The sequence below is a fragment of the Lipophrys pholis genome, assembly GCF_963383615.2.
Source record: "Lipophrys pholis genome assembly, chromosome: 17".
NCBI classification, from domain to species: Eukaryota; Metazoa; Chordata; class Actinopteri; order Blenniiformes; family Blenniidae; genus Lipophrys; species Lipophrys pholis.
Genome location: NC_137643.1, coordinates 21,567,796 through 21,588,246, shown reverse-complemented (window position 1 = coordinate 21,588,246; position 20,451 = coordinate 21,567,796). Strand labels below are relative to the sequence as shown.

General features: G+C 43.9%; 1 protein-coding gene across 1 annotated transcript in view; it reads left to right on the top strand.

The window, feature by feature from the left end:
* trappc9 (trafficking protein particle complex subunit 9) overlaps positions 1–19,095 on the top strand; it is a 272,998-nt gene extending 253,903 nt beyond the window's left edge. The window contains exons 22-24 of the mRNA XM_080485031.1: positions 14,299–14,522; positions 15,877–17,425; positions 19,048–19,095. Of these exons, the coding sequence (XP_080341157.1) occupies positions 14,299–14,522; positions 15,877–16,056 (404 nt within the window). The 3' untranslated portion in view covers positions 16,057–17,425; positions 19,048–19,095. The remainder of the gene's footprint in view (positions 1–14,298; positions 14,523–15,876; positions 17,426–19,047) is intronic.
* The last annotated feature ends 1,356 nt before the right edge of the window (positions 19,096–20,451 follow it).

The window sequence follows — 20,451 nt, the reverse complement described above, 5'->3', positions numbered from 1 at the left end:
AGCCGTGTGCTTGATTATCATTAATTTATGCTGAGTTTTCTGACATCGGTCCCAAACTCAAGTCGGCAATCAAGAGTTGTTTGCTTAATTGAGGCCAAGTGGCAGTAAATTGTATTGGTGGGAGAGGGAAAAAAAAACAAAAAAAAACATCAACTGCGAAACAAGACGATGACAGATTTATTGCTGTTTGGTTGCAGGTGAGCGTGTGGGAGGGCGAGGAGATAAGAAAAGAAGCCGTAGCTCATATTGTGCCGCTGTGTGTTGATGTTTAAGAAGAAGATATGCAGAGTGGTCGAGGAGAAAAGATTTAAAAGGCAATAGAACTCCATAAAACAATAAAACCAGTAAGTTATTGCAGCAATGGTTGATATTTGTTGTTGTTATTCAAAGTCTAACCCCGGTTTCCACTTTAGATTTCTGTGCCGAGGCTCTCGCCTCCTTCAGTTGCACTAAAGCCGGAAGGGAAAAAAAAGATTGTATTTCTTTGCTTCACGTGCACATTTTATAATGTTGATGATTCTTCAAATATCTAGAATTTACATTTGTGATGCAAAGAAGCCAATGTAGACAAAGTCTACTTGTGCATACTTTTCTTTTTCTTGTTTCCTTTTGGTCTCATGTTGTGTTTTGAGTCAAATATTTTAATCATATTTAGGTTGTAACATCGCTACTGTACGAGCGCCGCAGCTCGTTAAAATGTCAGAGTGCAGGCTGACGTGATGCACCTGAACGCATCACGAACAGCTGTCAGCTCCTGTAGTTAAAACTGGACTAACATCGCGCTCGGACAAAAACTTTTTTATAACTGAAAAAGTTCAGAGAAATGTATTTCTGAAAGCACTGGAGGCCAGAAATAAACTGTGCTGTTGAAAAGTTTAAACGCCGCTTCACAGACTTGTGCCTGCTGCGAGGGGGCGTGGCCTGCGAGTTCGGCAGCTTCTTATCGGGGTATGAACAGTCCTGCCGAAAAAGCTTTTTTTTTCTGCTGCTGGCTGACGTCACTGCCGAATTTTCTTCTTGTTCTTATGGGTTCAAAAGGGAGTATGCAGGGGCCTTAAGAAGTAACAAACGCCAAACCGCTTTTGAAACTCATTGGTCGCGTTTATTTTTCAGTCATTAGCGGTGTCGCTGTGAAGTTTTCTAACCGACTGTTGCAGACGCAACTTTGTGAAAACGCTCCGTCTGTAAACTTCATTTTCAAAATGTTGCCGTGTAAACGTGACACTTTTTTTCCAATGAAAACACAAAAAAAACGATTGCGTTTTCACTTGAGGCGTAAACAGGGCCCGAGTTAGGAAGCGATGTGCGGTGCAGAGAGGAATCAGAATTCCTTTGCTTCAGGGTTTGCTGCCAGCGGTCGACGGTTCCAACGCCGCTCACACGGGTTCTGATGTCTTTAGTCAGAACGTCTTTTCAACTTTAAGCTGCACCCGTCGGTGCCTTACCAAGAAGAGAGAGGAATACATCTTTACACGACTACGTCAACACAACCAGGTATTTTAGTGAATTACAGGTTTCCAGGTTGTTCCTCAATGCTGGTACTTCAGGTTTAAAACCTGGCATTTTAGTTTAAATAGAAACCGCCATTTAGAAACGATTTCCCAATTTAGCAGGGACAAAGGTACATGAGAGCTGAATTTCCATCAAACCACCGTCTCCCTCCGTATTTTAGGTGTCTTACGCTCAAGGAGGTACTTCCAAGTGACACCGGAAAGAAGTGAAGGAACCCGGCGGGCTGAGACCTTCGAGGCAAAAATATTTGTGTATAAATCAAAGTTTTTTTCGCTGCAGTACCCAGACAGAAACAATTGCAGATATATCTTTACATTACGGCGGTCCCATTTACACAACGTTTCAAGTGAAAACGCTTCGTTTTGCGTTTCTGTTTCAGAAAAGTTTGGCGTTTTCAAGGCAGCATGAGTTTAACATCGAGATAAATGGCTCCGCTTGTTGGTACCGATTAATGTTAAACCCTTACCAACACATTGCTTTATTGATGTCACTCAGCTTATGTTTCCATGGTATTTTTTTTTACCAACGTGCTGATAGTTCTGTACAGTATGTTTGTTGTGAGTTCTGAACTTTTTATGTCGTGCTTATCGCTCTCTTTAGACAATAAAGTGCAACATGTAGGCTTTTTGCATTAGCATTGCTATTGGCTGCAGTTTCTCCGTGTCGAGTCCTTGGAGGAGTCCTGCAACAAAGAACTTGTTGTTTTCTCATTTTGCTTCTGCCACGGTCGGATTTGGCTGCAAGTCAACAACTTTCTGAGAGTTTTTCACAAAGAACAAGCCAAGACGAGCATCCGAGTTTGGGGCCATTTAAGTGTAATGGCACGGGGCCATCTCACTGTTGCTCTCCCACACTATTGATTTGTGTTATTTTTGGGACACTGCGGTGTGGCAAAGAAACTCGAGCTATAGTGTTGTTGTTTTTGTGTTCTGATCGGCCACGCTCACAGTTTGCTGAAGGCAGAGTCCTCGAGTTGACATCTTTGGGGTTTGCTTGAAGGTAAGAAACAGAGAGGTGAAGGTTGTTTTCCACGTTAAGGGAACCAGTCACTGTGGTTTCACAGTGGTTGAGTAACATTTTGTGACATTTGATTTTCTGTCGCCAAGCTCTGGTTGAAGCTGGTCGAACGTTTGGGCAAATAACAACGTCAAGTAGGTTTTTCTATTGAAAGGCATTTGAGAATGTTGTACTTCTTTGTACTCGCGTACATCTGACCTCGAGTGAGATTCAAACAGAAGATATATTCTAGACCTACTTCTCCTTACTTTCTTTCGCATTTGTTGAATCATTTTCAGTCGGAGAAATGATCAGACGAAGCAGCGCCAGTGAGCACCGGGGAAGTTTTCACGCACATTCCGATAGAAGCCACCGTTCGGTGTCTTTACCTTTGAGGAATGACAACGTCAGAGCATTCCTGACACATATTAACATAATGTAGAGAAAGAACCTCCTCTTGTTGTCTGCTCCTAACAACCGTGAAGGTCCTTTGATATTTCTAACCTCCTTCAATACTCATCCTCGCATTTATCCTTAAGCGTCACGGTGGATTTTGACAGCCAAAGCCGGTCTTTTCTACAAATGTAGTCGTCGTCAGTCAAGACTTGTAATCATTCATGGTATTCCTGCTCAGACTCACACAAGAGCCTCTTCACGCCGATTGTGATTCTTGTTTGAAGCTGTATGGCGCACGACGCTCTCCTTCCCACTCGTAGCCTGACATGTGGCAACAAGTCGCATTGTTGTCTGACTCAATACCAGCGTCAGCAGGTTCTTTACATCGCCCTGCCAGCCGTCTGAGCGTGACTGAAAAAGGAGGGATGGGGACGATAAACAACGCTGACCTCGGCGCAACTGCGCAAACAGTGAGCCGCTGGAGCACACTTCAGTGTTCCTGAAGAGGGAAACTGGAGAGATGGGATGATGAGGGCGATCTGTTATTCGAATAAACAGAAGTCGGAACGGTCTGCCGCGAGTGGATGAAAGTGGTGTTGACTGTTTTGGATGAGTAATGCGAAAAGCGCCCCAAAGCAGCGATGTGTGCACAGGGCTGGCAGCGGCGCTCCGCTCGGTGAGACGTCCTGTCCTCGGCTGAGCCAATATTATTCTGCCGAGCTCATAACCTGTGGCTGCAGCGGAACCCGGCTCCCAAGCCTTCCTGCTGCGAGCCGCCCCAGAACCACAGCAGCACCGGGGCAGGTCCGCCTGTTCGGGAGGAGTCCTTTGGAAATCTCCCGCCGCCAACCCGTTTAATAATTAAACACAAGGAGCGTCGGACTCCAGATAAGACGGGACAGATGGGCGACAATTACTCAGACGTTTCACAAAGACGTGTTGCGAGAAGTTCAATCTGTAAATTGATAGCGGTTTCGTTGCGCTTTCGCCCCAAAATTTATCGCTCACTCCTCTCGCATCTGTTGTTTTCGGACGGTCCTGAGAAAGGAGAGCGCGAGCTGCTTTGTCCCGAGTGACGATGGTGGAAATTTTTCATGTCTTCCTCAAGCGAGTGGGACGATGTCCAGACGTGTCCCTGGCTTGTTTTCATGGCAGCAGATGGAATCTTTAAACAGCCGTTGAAGCAAAAGACAACAGATATCAAGTGAGTGGTTGTTATGGGAATAATTCTGAAAGGGGGCAGATGGCTTAGGGGGGGATATCAGAGAGCTGGCGGGTTATTTTTAGACCTGCTGCGGCGCACCTCAACCTTTAAAAGCACATCCTCCACCTCCATCGTAGCATTCATCAATGACCCTGCCTCGCCGGCGGCCACTGGCTGGGATGAGCTGTTAGACCCCGGCGACCCGGTCATCTGGGCCGGAGCGCGGCTCTTTGTTAACGTTCATGCTGGAGGGTCGCATGTTTAACATGACGCTCTGCTGTGATTGTCAAACCTCCACTTTCAAATCAGCTGCACACAGGAGTTCTGGTTCTTTTTGGCTTTTCTTTTTTTCTTCTTCTTCTTTCTTTATTCTTTCCTTTTTTCTTTTTTTTTTTCTTTCTTTTTTTTTTTTTCTTCTTCGGCCTCTTCTTGGCTCGTTGGTATTGTCTGAGCGACCGTATGTCACCTTGACGGCCTGTTTCACCCCCGTCCTAATGTTCAGAGGTGGACTTCTCCAGGTTCTCTGCTCTCACCACTGTGATTAATCTCCAGAGGCAATAAACCGATGAATTTGATTTGAGTTCTCAGCTCCGTCAGGCGTCTCGTCTGATCCCGTGTGAGTTTTGCTGGTCCTGAAGTGGCGTCCGTTCACCACCGAACCAAGTCGTGTGCAACTAAGGCTCCTTTTTTCAAGTGAAAACGCCAAACCTTCGTTCGGTTTTGGGCGTCGGTTTACACGGCAATGGTGGTCGGAGCCACTGAAAATGCAGCCTTTTGAAAAACAGCTGTTTTTGGTGGAACTTTTCGAAAGCGTTTCAACTCCCGTCTCCATGGAAACGAATGAAAACCAAATTTTTGGGAAAATATTCCAACGCCGTTTCTTTGTAAACGGACAAAATATGCAACTTTTTGAAAACACGGACTGTTTTCGTGTAAATGGGGGGAAAACACAACTTTTTGAAAACACCTCAGCTCCATCGCCCTGTGGATGGCTGAAACACCGCCACTGAAAAGCAAAAAATGGCACTGTTTTGTACAATCCCATCAAACACAATCAGCTGCTTTCAACATCAATTAATACATTTCCCTCTTGAACAGCAAATTTAATTTATCAGCCATTTCTGCTATCGAGAGAGGATGTTAAGCCGAAGTCTGTATTTTTTTACTTTACAAAAAGAAATCAAGATTCAAGGTGAGCTTCATTATCCTCGAGTTGCAATTTTCTGTGCAGCCAGCAGTAAAACATAAATAAATGAAAAGAAAACACTGTTCGCACTAAACACATACCGACACCTCTAGTTACTGTGATTGAGCGAACCGATGGCGTCTGGAATTAAAGAGTTCATGTTCCTGTTGGATCTGCGGCCTGATGGGAGCCAGTGAAACATTAAAAAAACGGTCAGGATTACCTGAACTATGCTCGTAGCTCTCGTCTTGTAAAAGTCACTGAATATGTTAGAGAATTTGTCAAAATATAGATACAAGTGCATTAAAATTACGACATTTTAATGCACAAATCCTAAAACAAAATCAACTCTGTGATGTATGTTATTGCACGGATACGCAGGCCGAGACAACAATTCTCTAACGGGCCATCGGCATCCGCAGATTAATCCTTCAGGCTGTATATCAGTTATTCATTCACCCAAACAACTCACACCAAGATCTCTGGTCGACGACGAGCCACCAAGCAGCTTCGGCTCTTCACCTCCGCTAAACCAAACAGGTTTGATCAGCAGGTGGTCGAAGACACTCGGGAGCATCTCCGGGAGTTGTAGCGTCTATTTACTGTGGGATAACCTTAAACTGTTAACGCCACACAGCGCAGCGTTCGTATTGCAAACAACCTCACGCAACCCACACACTCAACCTATGTGTGACTGCTAATTCTGCGTTGATATAGAAAACAACCTTGTGTTGCCAGAGAAGCAGCGTTGCAGCGCTCCGCACAACAGCACGTCCTGGTCGCTTCCTTGAAATGGACGTTCGGTGTTTTTGTCTTTTGTTTTTTTTTCTTTGCTTGGCCGGTTCTCTCTATTTCCTTTAGCCTTTCCGTCTCGCGCCCTGAGAACTGTTGTGGAAGTGTGGAACAGGATGAGACGATATTGTGCGGAATTAGAAACACAACAATAGTCGGCCGTGCTTGGCGCTGTTACAAAACCGACAAATATAAATCTTCTCATTAAAGAAAATCAAGAAGAAAATTAAAACTTTTTTTTTTTTACATGCACCTTATGACTCTCTATTTGGTTTTCTGAGGAAACAGTTATACATTTACAGTAAAAGGGGAAACAGTCGACTTTTCTCCGGCTGTAAATGAATGATCTAAACTTGATGTGTGCTGGAGAAGTAAAAACAATACTCATTCAATACTGAGTTCTCTGCACCACTTTTCAACGTATGCCGTCTAAATGGGGAAATTGTATGATAGGAAAACACAAAAACGGTGAACTTTCACTTTAAGCTTAAAATGTAAATGGGGCCTCATCCAATACGGGTGAACAACCAATTAAAGACATACAACACTAAGCCAGTATTGAAGTATTCAAGCTTTCTGTTTGACATTTAAAGTAAAAAAAAACATTTGAGCAAACTGGTCTGTTTTCCTCTTTTAACTCCCTCTGTGATTACAGCTTTCTAGTGATGTAGTCAGTGTTCCATTAACGTTGTAAAACTTTGTTGTATCACACGCACACACACGCACGCACACTTTTCCACGCTACTCTTGAGCGAACACTCGACTGTGAGGAGCGGCGTAATCGTGTAAACACCTGCGAGTCGCTGTCCTTATCTTTCAACTTCCCAACGTCCAGGGTGACAGCGAGGCTGCGAGGGGCAGAGAGGTTCGATTAATCTCCAGAGGCTCGATTAATCTCTGCGTCGTGGTTTTGATCGGTGGCTTTCATACTCGCACAGTTGGGAGGTTTGTGTCTCTCTTCTCTCTTCCTCCTCCTGGTTGCGATGGCGACGCCTGCTGCAGACTCTCAACAGCAGCAGCATCTGGATTGGAATTGTGTGGGTGTGTGTGTGTGTGTGTGTGTGTGTGGGTGTGGGTGTGTGTGTGTGTGTGTGTGTGTCAGCAGATGTTACATAACATGCTGCTGGCGCGGGACCTGCTCACTAGCGCAGGCGAGAAATTAATAAACAGATCGATTCCTCGACTTCCAAGGCTTCATTAATGAACCTGCCACGGGCGGAGGAATCGATGGCCTATAGAATGAAGAGTTGGGAGTTGGAACGCGGTTCTTCACCAACATTGCAGATGGGAACGTTACCTGTGGCACCGGCACTGATGGGAATATTTACCTTGTCGTAGTTTGTAGGTACAGTTCTTTAAAGTGGCCTCTCACCCCTTTCTCCAGTCCTCTTTCTTCCTGGTTGTGTCTACCTCATAGAGTCGTAAAGCACTTTTAAGCCCCTGAAATCAGCTGAATACTTACACCTGATTTAAATCAATTTTCAATTTAATGTATTTCTATAGCGCCAAATATAACAGTCATCTCAAGGCACTTTTACAGAGACGAACCCAACAATTGCTGCTCATTTTGTCTTCGTTTGTGACTTTAATTTCCAAGGTTACCAAACTGGACGTGTTGAAAATGTGTTAAAGCAACGAAGTAATCACCACCGAACCCGTTTAATCTTTTTGTCAACCTTCTACATGAGGAAAAGGAGAATGTTTTAGTTCTAACAGTTCTACAGTTAGTTCCTGTGCCGTTCTAGAGTCTAAAGGACTGACAGCAAGGGAATAAAGTTGTTGGAAACTCCCGGTTGGACTCTCCGACATGTCACAATGTCATCGTTTCATTTCTCCCTCCTTAAAATGTCAGGATTGTGATTCGACACTCGGACCCTTGCAGTGTGAAAAGTGACCCGTTGTGCTTTTTACGACCTCAATTTCCTGAATTCAGTTTAAAAAATGTCCACCTTAAGCAGTCTCTTTATGTCGTTTTGTTTTAAACTTCCAGAAAACCTCTCACTTAATCGTAGAGACGTGCAAATGTAATAATCTTGGGGGGTTTTTTGACAGCTGCTGCCTACTCTGCTTTGAATTGGCTTTTCTGACACTCGAACCTTAAATCTGACTGAAGGACGTGGAGAAAAAGCAGCTGGAGGCAGAATTTAATGTCACTATATTAGGATTTGTCAATTTGCTGCTAATCTGCAGCATCAGGTGATTGTAATTTGACACCAGCTTCACCGTACTGTCAAAGCTATGAATGAAAGTTTGGATTGACTAAACAAAAGTGTTTTTTTTATCCGGCTGTTTTTGTGGGGTCAGTATTGAAATTGCCTCACCGGGAGACGGACAATCACTCACAAATACAATTTTAGTTTCGATCAACAATGAGCTTCGAATACATATTTCATGAATGTGGGAGAAAACGCCCGGAGAGAGAACGTGCTCCCCGTCTGAACTTGAACCTATAACTTTCTCCCTAAGGGAAAAGACACTTTTCATACTGGAGGAATTATAGGAAATGTAGTATTCAATAGTCAATTTGTTTTAGTGTAATTTCACACCAGTCTCACTATTCGGCTGCTGTGCCCAAAGAACAAGAACGTATTTAGAGATATCAGCTCGTCACGAGTCGATAATTCAGAATCGGGCTTCACAACACCATTGGTACCAACTTGTTCAGTTTGCCGCCGAAAGAAACTTAGAATTATACTTTTTTTTTGTGCGAGTTGATGGCAAACCAATAAGCAATGGTACAATTGGACAATGACCCACGTAAACAAATGAGACATAAATTAGTGTTGGAGAAGTTCAAATGTAATAAAGTAGGATTCCAAAATGTAAAGTGAAAATCATCGCAATATCAACATATTCAGACTCCTAATTCAAAAATCACGATTAATCACAATTAATTCATAGAAAATGTGACAAAAAAAGATTCTAATTGTTTCCCCGGCTTCAATTATTTCAAACCTGGTGGTCAGTGAGCAGAAGGCAGAGGCACAACAATTGAAGAAAAACAACAATAAAACAAAGACATTAACATCATCTACGTAGGTTCTAATCTTCATTGCTATACTCATGACGCATTTGCTTCATATCGCACAAGTTTATCATAAAGTCTGAGTGAGGTTTACTTTATTTACGCCAAACAATAGAGTCACATCGAACAGAAATACTGAATCTAAATCCCAGTCGGGGGAGGGAACGTGTAACCAGCCCACTAACACTGTGCCTGTGCTTTGCTGAGCGACGTGACCTGTGGCCATCCTGCAGCAGCCCGCGCTCCTCGGCAGGAGGCTGCGCGGGGGGAAGCGGAGAGCAGCTCGGCGCAGGAGGAAACGCAGCGGACGCTTTTACAGAGCGCCGTTCCGTCTTGACCTCCGGAGCCCCCTCCACGGGAGACACTCTTCAAACATGTGAAAACCGGCTCATTGCATTAATTTAGCACCTCGCGGTGGTCGGCAGGAGTGTTCCACTGGTTTTTTGGTTGTTTTTTTTTCCCTCTCCTCCCCCTGCTGCTCGCTTATCTAAGTCCTGGGATGGTCGGCACGCCGACACGCCGTCCAGGGTGACGGAGAAACTCTGGCTGCAGTGCTTCGGCTGTGGGCGTGTGTGACTTTGCTGCGCTTCGCTGTGTGTGGGAGTTCACCAGCTCATTACGGCCCTACCATCCTCTTTTGTTCGCTTTTCTCATGTGATGGAATTTATTTCCAGTTTTAGAGCCAATGTAGGCTACCTATAATTTGCACATCTCCTAGCAACAAGACTTTGAACAAACTAAATATAACTACTTGCCAAAGGTGTCACTACAGACTCAGCGCTGTCGGCCAGGGGAGGATCGTGGTCGACGGTTTACGCCTGAAATGCATCATAAAAACAGCATTAGTCCTTGACGGGTCCTTGAAATAATGCTGGAATCATAAAACATTTAAAAAGTGAGAGAAACACGCAGCGTTTGTGGTTCGTGTTCCGTCCAGCAGACGCCGAGCCGAACCGCGGCCTCGTTCAAAGCAGCGACTAGAGATGTGACGTTTGCAAACGAGTCAGTCGATTGAACGACTCTTTTAAGTACTCGATGGGAACCGGTTGGCCGGTGCGAGCCATTCATATGTGCATATTGCCTCATCGTGTGTCACCTGGAGTCGTCCACGATCCTCAGAGGAGGAGGAGGAGGAGGAAGAGGAGGAGGAAGAGCAACTGGAGACTGGAGCTGAGCTGCATGAAAAGAGCATGAAATGATCCCGAGTCGAAGGAAACGTAGCAGCGTATGGACGAGCTTTTCTCAGGACGATACACAAGGTAGAGAACAATGCACAAGAGAAAACATCTCTTTAAGGTCCGGGTCGATAAACAAGGTACACCGCCGTATGAGAACTCAGCCTCCGACCGTGATGTCGGAGGTGTCGGATGTCAGCAGAAGGGAACGACTCCGGCACTAATGAGAACGACGTCTCAGTCAGAATTCCACCGATTTCAGAACAATTCCCCCCAGTAGAGGATGTACTAGTGAGATGTGTAGGTTTGAATTATTCTGATCCATATCGTGCCGTTTAACTGCCACAAGCGTTTCTTCCTTTGGTTAAAACAGGAGTTACCCCAGTTACTAATTTAACTAGGAGCCACTTTAGAACGACTCCCCGACATCCAGCTCCCGTCAAAAAAAAAACCCATAAATCTCCAGCAGCTCTCAAGTGAAAGTCTGATTTATTTAGCATTCTCTCTGTAGCTGGAGGAGTCATCAGCATTCACAAAAACACTATTGTTATTGGTAATGCATGCAGATTGTGATCTGAGCTCAGTTGCATGATCATTGGACGATCCCCTGCTGGACCAGGAGTCCCGACGCCCGCCGTTGTTATTGTCCGTCTACTGAGCATGTGCAGAAGCAGTATTCACACCGCCATGGCGTGCCCGCGCAGCCACAGCGCTTCTGCCGTCTCCATGGAGACAAAGCAAAAGCTTTTTCAAAAAGTTGAGTTTCCATTGGCTCCTAACCCGGGCCCAGGTTTTGACAGTAGCGTGTTTATCACTTTAGTCTTTGTTTATGGTTATAAATGAAGTTTTATTTTCCCTCTTAATCAGATTTCATTATTTTATAGTCTTAAGGTTTGAATTATTATTTATCATCGTCCTGTACGTTTTGCCGAAATGCTTGAATGTTGAAAACGTTTTTTTACAGACAGTTTCTTTCTTTAGTGTAATTACTGTTTCTTTCTCCGCCACTGGAGAAAAATAGCGTGACCTCTCCGGCTAATGACTTCCAAAGGAGATAATTGGACTGTTCAGGCCTAATCAAGGTGAGAAACCCGCAGGTATAGAGGCACTTCAACCTTGGCGAGAATGCGACTGGCGACACGTGTTTGTGTGACGGGCGGTGGAAAAGAGTCGTGATTCCTCTTCGCTCGCAAGGATTTCCAACGTTCGTCAAGGTATCGGAGCAAATAAAGTCGTCTTTGCTGTCCCGTTCCCTCCTGCCCTCAGTGACACTTTAACTCGTCCAAATAAATAGCAGGAGAAAAAAAATCCAACATTCAAATGTAGTTTTCAACTTACTGACCATGAAAAAGGAGGAAATTCTGTCAAAATAAAGTGTAATCAACTTTCTTCCAGTATTTCACTGCTTCAAGTATTCACATAAAACCTGGTGTAACATTCCAACTATGGCAAAAATGAAGAAATAAGATAAAAACCAGAGGGTTCTTCTTCTCATAGTTCGCTCGGCGCAATGCTTGAAAATGAAGGCTTCAGAATTTCTTTGGAAGTGAGACGTTTCTCCTTTGGATTTTTCTTATGAAGATTTAAATTTGCTGTAAAATTGCCGCGGCCTTTGCCGGCGAGCCGACTGCAGCAAAACCGTCCTTTTAATTGGCACCGAAATCTTTGCCTATGGTCGACCGTCTTGAACCTCTGAGTTTTAACACGAAGCGGAGCTCAAACGGGACGAGTCAGAAAATGAAAAGTTATTTCAAAGCTCGTGAGGTAAGGCGGGAAACTTCCTGACTAGAAACTTGGTTTAATTGTCCCGGGTTCTGCGCGATATCAGGTGAACGGCACCGAGGCTGTAATCTTCTTTTATGATTTGTGACCGTTTTAAAACTGTTACGTAGAAGATGTTAACTTATTTATGCTTCAGCCTTTTCTTCCAGTAGCATTTCAGATAAGAAGACGGTTTGTTTACTGTTGGTTTTTTTTCCCCGGGATGATTAAAATTCTTTATTAATTTATTCATACAGTATTTGTGATTTGTCATTTCTGACACTTTTCTTGCATATTTAGAGTTTTGAATTTGCAGAATGTGTATAAAGACTGCTCGAAAACATAATTCATCAGTCTTTTCCAATATCTACATTGAACCGACACTGATGGACCTGCGTTAGGAGTATTTCAGAGTGATCTAGTCATTGGTGTGAATTTCCATAGTGAAGATAGTTTTGGACAATCAATTCTCACCTGAATTGATTTCATTCTTAAATTTATGACTAGAAACAATGAGACGTTGCCTCCTGACATGATAGTTTTTCGGTCCGCGCGTTAAAACTCTAGACTTTCCAGTTTTCCTCTTGAAATTCAAATTTTACAACAAAAAAGTTTGAGACATTTTCTGCAGGATTTTTAGGAAATGACACTGTTTGCACTTATCTCAAGCTTACCGGTCGTTTGAAGTGACTGATCAGTCAGAAGAAATGGAAAGAAATACTCAAATGTGATTTAAAAAAAAAAAAAAAAAAAACCCAGCCGTTCGTTTGTTGCTTCTGCTCGTCTGCATTGGGTGACGTGTGTTTGTGTGTCGCCTTCCTGTATCCTGCCCCCGGTGGCGGCGATCACTCACTGGACCGCGAAAGAATCGGCCGCCCTGGTTGACCGTCCGACCCTGTGGAATTATATTTGTGCCACAATCCTGAGCAGTGTGAAATTTACGTCTTGGCGAACTCTCGCTCGGCAGCTCCGCTCCAGCTCCACTCGGCTCGGCGTTGCAAATGTGCCACGAAACCAGCCAGTGACAGATTTGCACAGGCTCGTTCTGATTGGCTGCTTCTCGGGACTATTAAAAATATAACTTCATACAACCCCCATCTCACCCCACTGCATGCAAACAGAACTCGAGCTCTTTGACTCACGGCTGAGTTACGCTTCTCCTCGATGGCGTCTGTCACCTTTTGAAGTAATTCTCCGCCATGACACTAGGGGGCGTTGAGTTTCTGTAGGATCTGTTGTGAAATCGCATAACGCTCATTGGCAGTGTCAGGTTCTCGGTGCGAGATGTTACGTCCTGGCTCATTCGGACAGTGATTAAAGCTTTCGTGATTTGATTTAAATGTGTTTTTTGTCATGAATAAACATGCGACCGGTTCCAAACAGACTTTGAGTTCACGTGTTTACGGAACAAACCGGGAAAAAGCCCGGTACAGGAGATGGTGTAGTGGACCGATGGCAGGGCGTGCACTCTGCGTCACATCAATGTGGTGCTTGGAAAAAGTCTGACGACCCCCGTTTGGACGCGTGTCCTCCCCGTCCGTCCTTCATTTTCAGAAGAGACGTCACTCAGGTGATTTTATTTTGATGTTCACTGTCACTTGTATTCTCTGCGGCCATGTTGACCGAGCGCCAATCAAATCGTGGCCTCTGCCCCTCTGAGCCTTCGCCAACTAGGCCTCGTCTTTTCTGAATGGAATTGAACTTGTTCTGTGTGTGTGTGTGTGTGTGTGTGTGTGTGTGTGTGTGTGTGTGTGTGTGTGTGTGTGTGTGTGTGTGTGTGTGTGTGTGTGTGTGTGTGTGTGTGTGTGTGTGTGTGTGTGTGTGTGTGTGTGTGTGTGTGTGTGTGTGTGTGTGTGTGTGTGTGTGTGTGTGTGTGTGTGTGTGTGTGTGTGTGTGTGTGTGTGTGTGTGTGTGTGTCACTCTGGGATTGTTCCAGCAATCTCATTCTTCCAATTCAGGACTGAAATTAGTCATGCATGAGATTAACAGGAGGGAATTCAGTTTAATACCCGCGGCTCCGCCGATGTCAATAAAATGTACTTTCAGACAAACAAAGCCCGTTGATCCTCCGCCAGGAACCGTGTGATCGGCCGTTAACGCCCGAGTGTGGACGAATACAGGTGGCGAAGAGACGAGGGCGCCTCACATTTCAGTGTCGCTTCTGAGAAAGAAAACTCTGTGGTGGTTGTGGCGAAGGACGTCCGTTCGTCCCGGAGCCGCTGACACGCTCCGTCTCCTCTCTGTTGTGCAGACGTGCTGGTGAACGGGAAGCCGTGCGACTGCGACGTCGTCGCCGACTGCAAAGTGGGCGACGCCGTGACGCTGGAGGTGAAACTGACCAATCTGAGCAGGAACCCGGTGGGCCCGCTGGCGCTGACCGTGGTGCCCTATCAGGACTTCCAGAACGGCGTCCAGAACTACGAGCTGGGGGAGGCGGTCACCTTCATCGGCTCCAGCACCTTCTACATCGACACGGTGAGTCGGAGGTCCTTTCCCTCGCTGAAGGGTTCTGCTGGTCAGAAGTCCTGAAGCTGAGAGGAGACGAATGCTTGAAAACAATAACGGAGGGAATAATGTTCTTCCTACAAGAGTCTAAATTTGACGCTCTGACGTTTCAAGTGAATCTGCGTCATTTTTGAGTTTTCGTTTTGAAAACAATTTACGGCAGAAACACAGAAAACTCTGTAGTTAGCGTGTTGGGCCACGAGTTGGCGCTGTTGGTCGTTTTGTAATGGAACCAAACACACAGAGAACAACACGCTACAAACATTAACAACGGGAGGACACGGACATTTGTACGGACAGACGACCAGGTTGGATTGTTATTATGGTGACTGTCAAAATAAAACTACCAAGTTGGATTGTTATTACAGTGACTGTCAAAATAAAACTACCAAGTTGGATTATTATGGTGACTGTCAAAATAAAACTACCAAGTTGGATTGTTTTTATGGTGACTGTCAAAATAAAACTAACAAGTTGGAGTGCTATTATAGTGGCTGTCAAAATAAAACTATCAAGTTGGATTGTTATTACGGTGACTGTCAAAATACAACTACCAAGTTGGATTGTTATTACGGTGACTGTCAAAATAAAACTACCAAGTTGGATTGTTCTTATGGTGACTGTCAAAATAAAACTACCAAGTTGGATAGTTATTACGGTGACTGTCAAAATACAACTACCAAGTTGGATTGTTTTTATGGTGACTGTCAAAATAAAACTAACAAGTTGGAGTGCTATTATAGTGACTGTCAAAATAAAACTATCAAGTTGGATTGTTATTACGGTGACTGTCAAAATAAAACTAACAAGTCCCAGGAGAACATGGACTGGGAGTCTTGACACCACGTAGGAAAACATTATCGTCCATCTGCTCGTGGTTCACATGTACACTAGCAGCTTTTCAATAAAATTGTATTTTCCGCTTTTTTCTACATAAACAGAATCTGAACATTTTTTCCAAAAGTTGAGTTTTCATTGTCTTTGAGCACAGTTGTGTAAACCGACGCCCAAAACCTTACGAAAGTTTTCTACTTCCTCTTGAAAATGTGTCAATGGGGCCTGATTTGCAAAAAAAAAATCATTCAGGTGGTTTAAGACCTTCAGGAACTTTCTGTGTCCACGTCGGTTCATTCTATTTATAGACACGGGAATAGATGTTTTGTTGGGTTTCATAAGTCTCTGTAAATAAAGAGGGTGAAAAAGTTTTTGGAGAGGAAAGAGTAATACTTCTTCGCCACGGTGGAAAACGCACCAGGTGAGTTTCTAATCATTAAAACTCAGATGAATGGATCCCATCATATTGACGACTGTCCTCCATTTGCAGGTCAAATCCAAAGACAGCTCGGTGTGCGAGGGCGCCCTGCTCTTCCTCTACACCGGAGACTTCTACCTCAACATCAAGTTCCAGGACGACAGCGCCGGACGAGAGCTCCCGCTGGCCTGGTTCACCCTGCCCAGTGTCCACATCAGAGCCCTGGACCCCCCCCTGCAGGCCGGGGCGTAGAACTGCACCGGGGGCTGGACCAGGCACGGAGCATTTTAGCGTTTGTGTGTGGAAATACAGCCGACCTTGCATCTGACATACCTGTAAATATCTTTATCCAACACACTGGACCTTTGAGACAAAATGGAGGAGGAAAGACAAACTGTCCAGAATTAGCAAATCAGCTAATGCTCGTGAAATCTGCAGATTTCATTGACGCTAAATGTGATTAATTGCAAAATGTGACGGTAGAAAAGCTGATTTTGTTGGAACTAAATACGATTTGAGTTAAACAAGAAAAATAACGAAATCTAAATCTGCAATTGTGAAAATATTTGCCGATTTATTTTAGTTAGAAATAAGTAACAACTACATTGTAGTAGAATGGATCTCAACTATGAGGAATAACAGAAATCAGCTTATGCTGGTGGAATTAGCCCAGTTTGTCTGAGCTTGACTTTAGAAATAAATTGATAAAAAAAATAATAATTGTCGAATTAAGCTAAACAACCAAATCAGCTCCAACTACTTGAATTCTCACATTTTGTCAGAACTAAACAAAAACAACAAAATCTGCTAATGCTAGTGGAATTGTCTTAATGTCTCCGAGAGGACACTCGCGCCACCTTGTGTTTTCTGTAGGTCACACCCACAGCTAACAATGCTAATGCTAACTGAAGAAGCTGAAGACATGAAGTAGTTATTTATCAACTGTACGTGAGGTTTGAGTATGTTTAAGTCTTTCTTCTGTCAACTGCTAGTTTGCTAACTGATCAGATAACCTCATTAGTGGCAGTGAGCTAAACCAGCTAAACTAGCCGCTACGATTAGCTTTGTCGTCGCACAGTTTTCATAAATTTTCTCATTTTATTTTCTTTTTGTGCCACACAGAATTTGCATTTTTCTCTCCGTCCGTACGAACTTTCCACTCGCTCGCTGAATCGCGAGCGGCCGTTGCTGTAGATAAACACCCGATCAATAAAGTGTTTCTCCGTTCGGACACATTTATCGCCGTGTGCTTGAGCAGGTTTTTACTCGCTCCGGTTCGTCCCGAGACGACGTGGACAGAGCTCAGATCTGACATTTACGCTCCTTCGAAATCCATCCAGTGATTACAGAGGAAAACACTTCCTCCTCCTCTAACATTTAATTTATTCTCGGGAGAGTGACGGAGCGCAGTGAGTTACAATGGCATTAATTATTGAAGCGTAAGAAAATCCCGCGGCACATTGAACAACTGTTTTTCTGCACAATGTCTTTCTAAGATTTAAGGTTTTTGTGAAAACTTGGTATTTAAATCATCTTTACGTGACAATAATTAATACTAAATGTTAGTTTTGTTTTATTTCCAACCGCTTTATGTAGAAATACAACTACTTTAATAGCAAAAGTACAGGTACTTCTCAAAAAATTAGCATATTGTGATAAAGTTCATTATTTTCCATAATGTAATGATAAAAATTAGACTTTCATATATTTTAGATTCATTACACACAACTGAAGTAGTTCAAGCCTTTTATTGATTTAATATTGATGATTTTGGCAAAAAAGTAAAGAAAAACCAAAAATCCCCATCTCAAAAAATTAGCATATCATGAAAAGGTACTCTAAATGAGATATTAACCTAATCATCTGGAGCACCACACCCACCCTTGAATCAAAGAATTAACTCTAAACACCTGCAAAAGATTCCTGAGGCTTTTAAAACCTCCCAGCTGTTTCATTACTCAAAACCGCAATCATGGACTGCCGACCTGACTGCTGTCCAGAAGGCCATCATTGACACCCTCAAGCAAGAGGGTAAGACACAAAAAGAAATTTCTGAGCGAATAGCCTGTTCCCAGAGTGCTGTATCAAGGCACCTCAGTGGGAAGTCTGTGGGAAGAGAAAAGTGTGGCAGAAAACGCTGCACAACCAGTAGAGGTGACCGGACCCTGAGGAAGATTGTGGAGAAGGACCGATTCCAGACCTTGGGGGACCTGCGGAAGCAGTGGACTGAGTCTGGAGTGGAAACATCCAGAGCCACCGTGCACAGGCGTGTGCAGGAAATGGGCTACAGTGCCACATTCCCCAGGTCAAGCCACTTTTGAACAAGAAACAGCGGCAGAAGCGCCTGACCTGGGCTACAGAGAAGAAGCACTGGACTGTTGCTCAGTGGTCCAAAGTACTTTTTTCGGATGAAAGCAAATTTTGCATGTCATTCGGAAATAAAGGTTCCAGAGTCTGGAGGAAGACTGGGGAGAAGGACATGCCAAAATGCCTGAAGTCCAGTGTCAAGTACCCACAGTCAGTGATGGTCTGGGGTGCCATGTCAGCTGCTGGTGTTGGTCCACTTTGTTTTATCAAGGGCAGGGTCAATGCAGCGAGCTATCAGGAGATTTTGGAGCACTTCATGCTTCCATCTGCTGAAAAGCTTTATGGAGATGAAGATTTCCTTTTTCAGCATGACCTGGCACCTGCTCACAGTGCCAAAACCACTGGCAAATGGTTTACTGACCATGGTATTACTGTGCTCGATTGGCCCGCCAACTCTCCTGACCTGAACCCCATTGAGAATATGTGGGATATTGTGAAGAGGAAGTTGAGAGACACCAGACCCAACACTGTGGATGAGCTTAAGGCCGCTATCAAAGCATCCTGGGCCTCCAGAACACCTGAGCAGTGCCACCGGCTGATTGACTCCATGCCACGCCGCATTGAAGCAGTCATTTCTGCAAAAGGATTCCCGACCAAGTATTGAATGCATAACTGAACATAATTATTTGAAGGTTGACTTTTTTTTGTCTTAAAAACACTTTTCTTTTATTGGTCAGATGAAATATGCAAATTTTTTGAGATGGGGATTTTTGGTTTTTCTTTACTTTTTTGCCAAAATCATCTATATTAAAACAATAAAAGGCTTGAACTACTTCAGTTTTGTGTAATGAATCTAAAATAAATCAAAGTCTAATTTTTATCATTACATTATGGAAAACAATGAACTTTATCACAATATGCAAATTTTTTGAGAAGTACCTGTATATAAATAAATGCAAAAGACGGTCCAGAATTCGTCTGGGGAAAAATATGTGGAGATCTTCTCTGTTCAGACTGAAGCGCCGGGAAACCCTGAGACCTGAGCTTGAGAATTCCAATATTCACTACAGTGAAAAATGTAAACATCTGCAATCTTCTTTTAGACGTTCTACAAGCTTTCTAGCTTATTCTCTGGACGGATCAAGTGTGTGCTTTCATTACATCAACAAACAGCACCCACTAGTGGCGTGGCGTGCTCACTGCGTCGTTTTCAGAACATTGCTGTGAATTCTAATTTTCGAAGAAGCGAAGCGTTTTCACTCCAAACATCTTCATGTAAACGGGGTGAAAACTTCACGGCAGAGATGCTGGGTTTAGTTTTTTTTCGTTATTTCGTGTTGTTTTCCATCGGAAGGTCACATTTGAAGCAAACACTCCTAAAAACTCATCAGTTATTCACACAATGCAAAGCTTCTCAAAGTCATGCCCTTCCTGCTTATAAGCCTGTTTATCTATTTGTTTTGGTTAGAATATATATATTTATATATATGTATATATATCGTGTATGTACGAGACAACCGATGCCTGTGAAAACTTTCCGTCGGCTCCGATGATAAAACGCAGGTTTTGTTTGAAGTGTTGGCGTGGGAGCGCTCACCCTGGGCTGCAGGAGAGGACGGGCCAGCCGGGAGCGCCGCGCCGCGCCGTCTCACTTTCAAATGCTAATGGCGGCTCATGCATATTGTTTTCTGAACCCCACTCTGACCCCCTTCTAAGGAGCTAACCCCGTCCAATCAGCGTAATTTACAAAACCGAGTGCCAATTTAAAGCGTCCCGTCTTTTTCTCCCGATTTGAATACATTTCTCTTATTCGCATGTATTTTCTGGGGACGCTCACGACGCAGGAAGTAAACTTAAGAACAACCAACTTTTACCAAGATCAGATGTGTTCAAGTTTGAAAACACGGACATTCACTTACCAACATGTGAGCTGCTCTGATAGAAGATTTATAGTTGATCGCTACTCACATGTTCAGGATATTTGAGTAAAGTTATAGAAAATGTAAAAGGTTCCTTCCACAGTTAAATTATATCATGAAAGTAAGAGTATGCTGTGGTGATGTCCTCATCTCAAACAATGTGTTGAAACAAAAACCAATAACAGTGGAGGGTAAAGCTCAACAAACAATCTCTCAGGAACTTGTCAAGTGTCCCTCAACATCAGTTCCAGCTGGACGAGGACGTTTCCTGCTGAGGCATCAGACTCTTCTTGAAGGACGGCCATCAGATCATTGAGGTTCTTCAGGTAGTATGAGTTTGTCACTGTCCCTTTAAGAAGGTGTAGGAGTTCAGTTCTATATTGACGAGGCAGAGCGTCTCCTTGACGTCTCCAACATCATT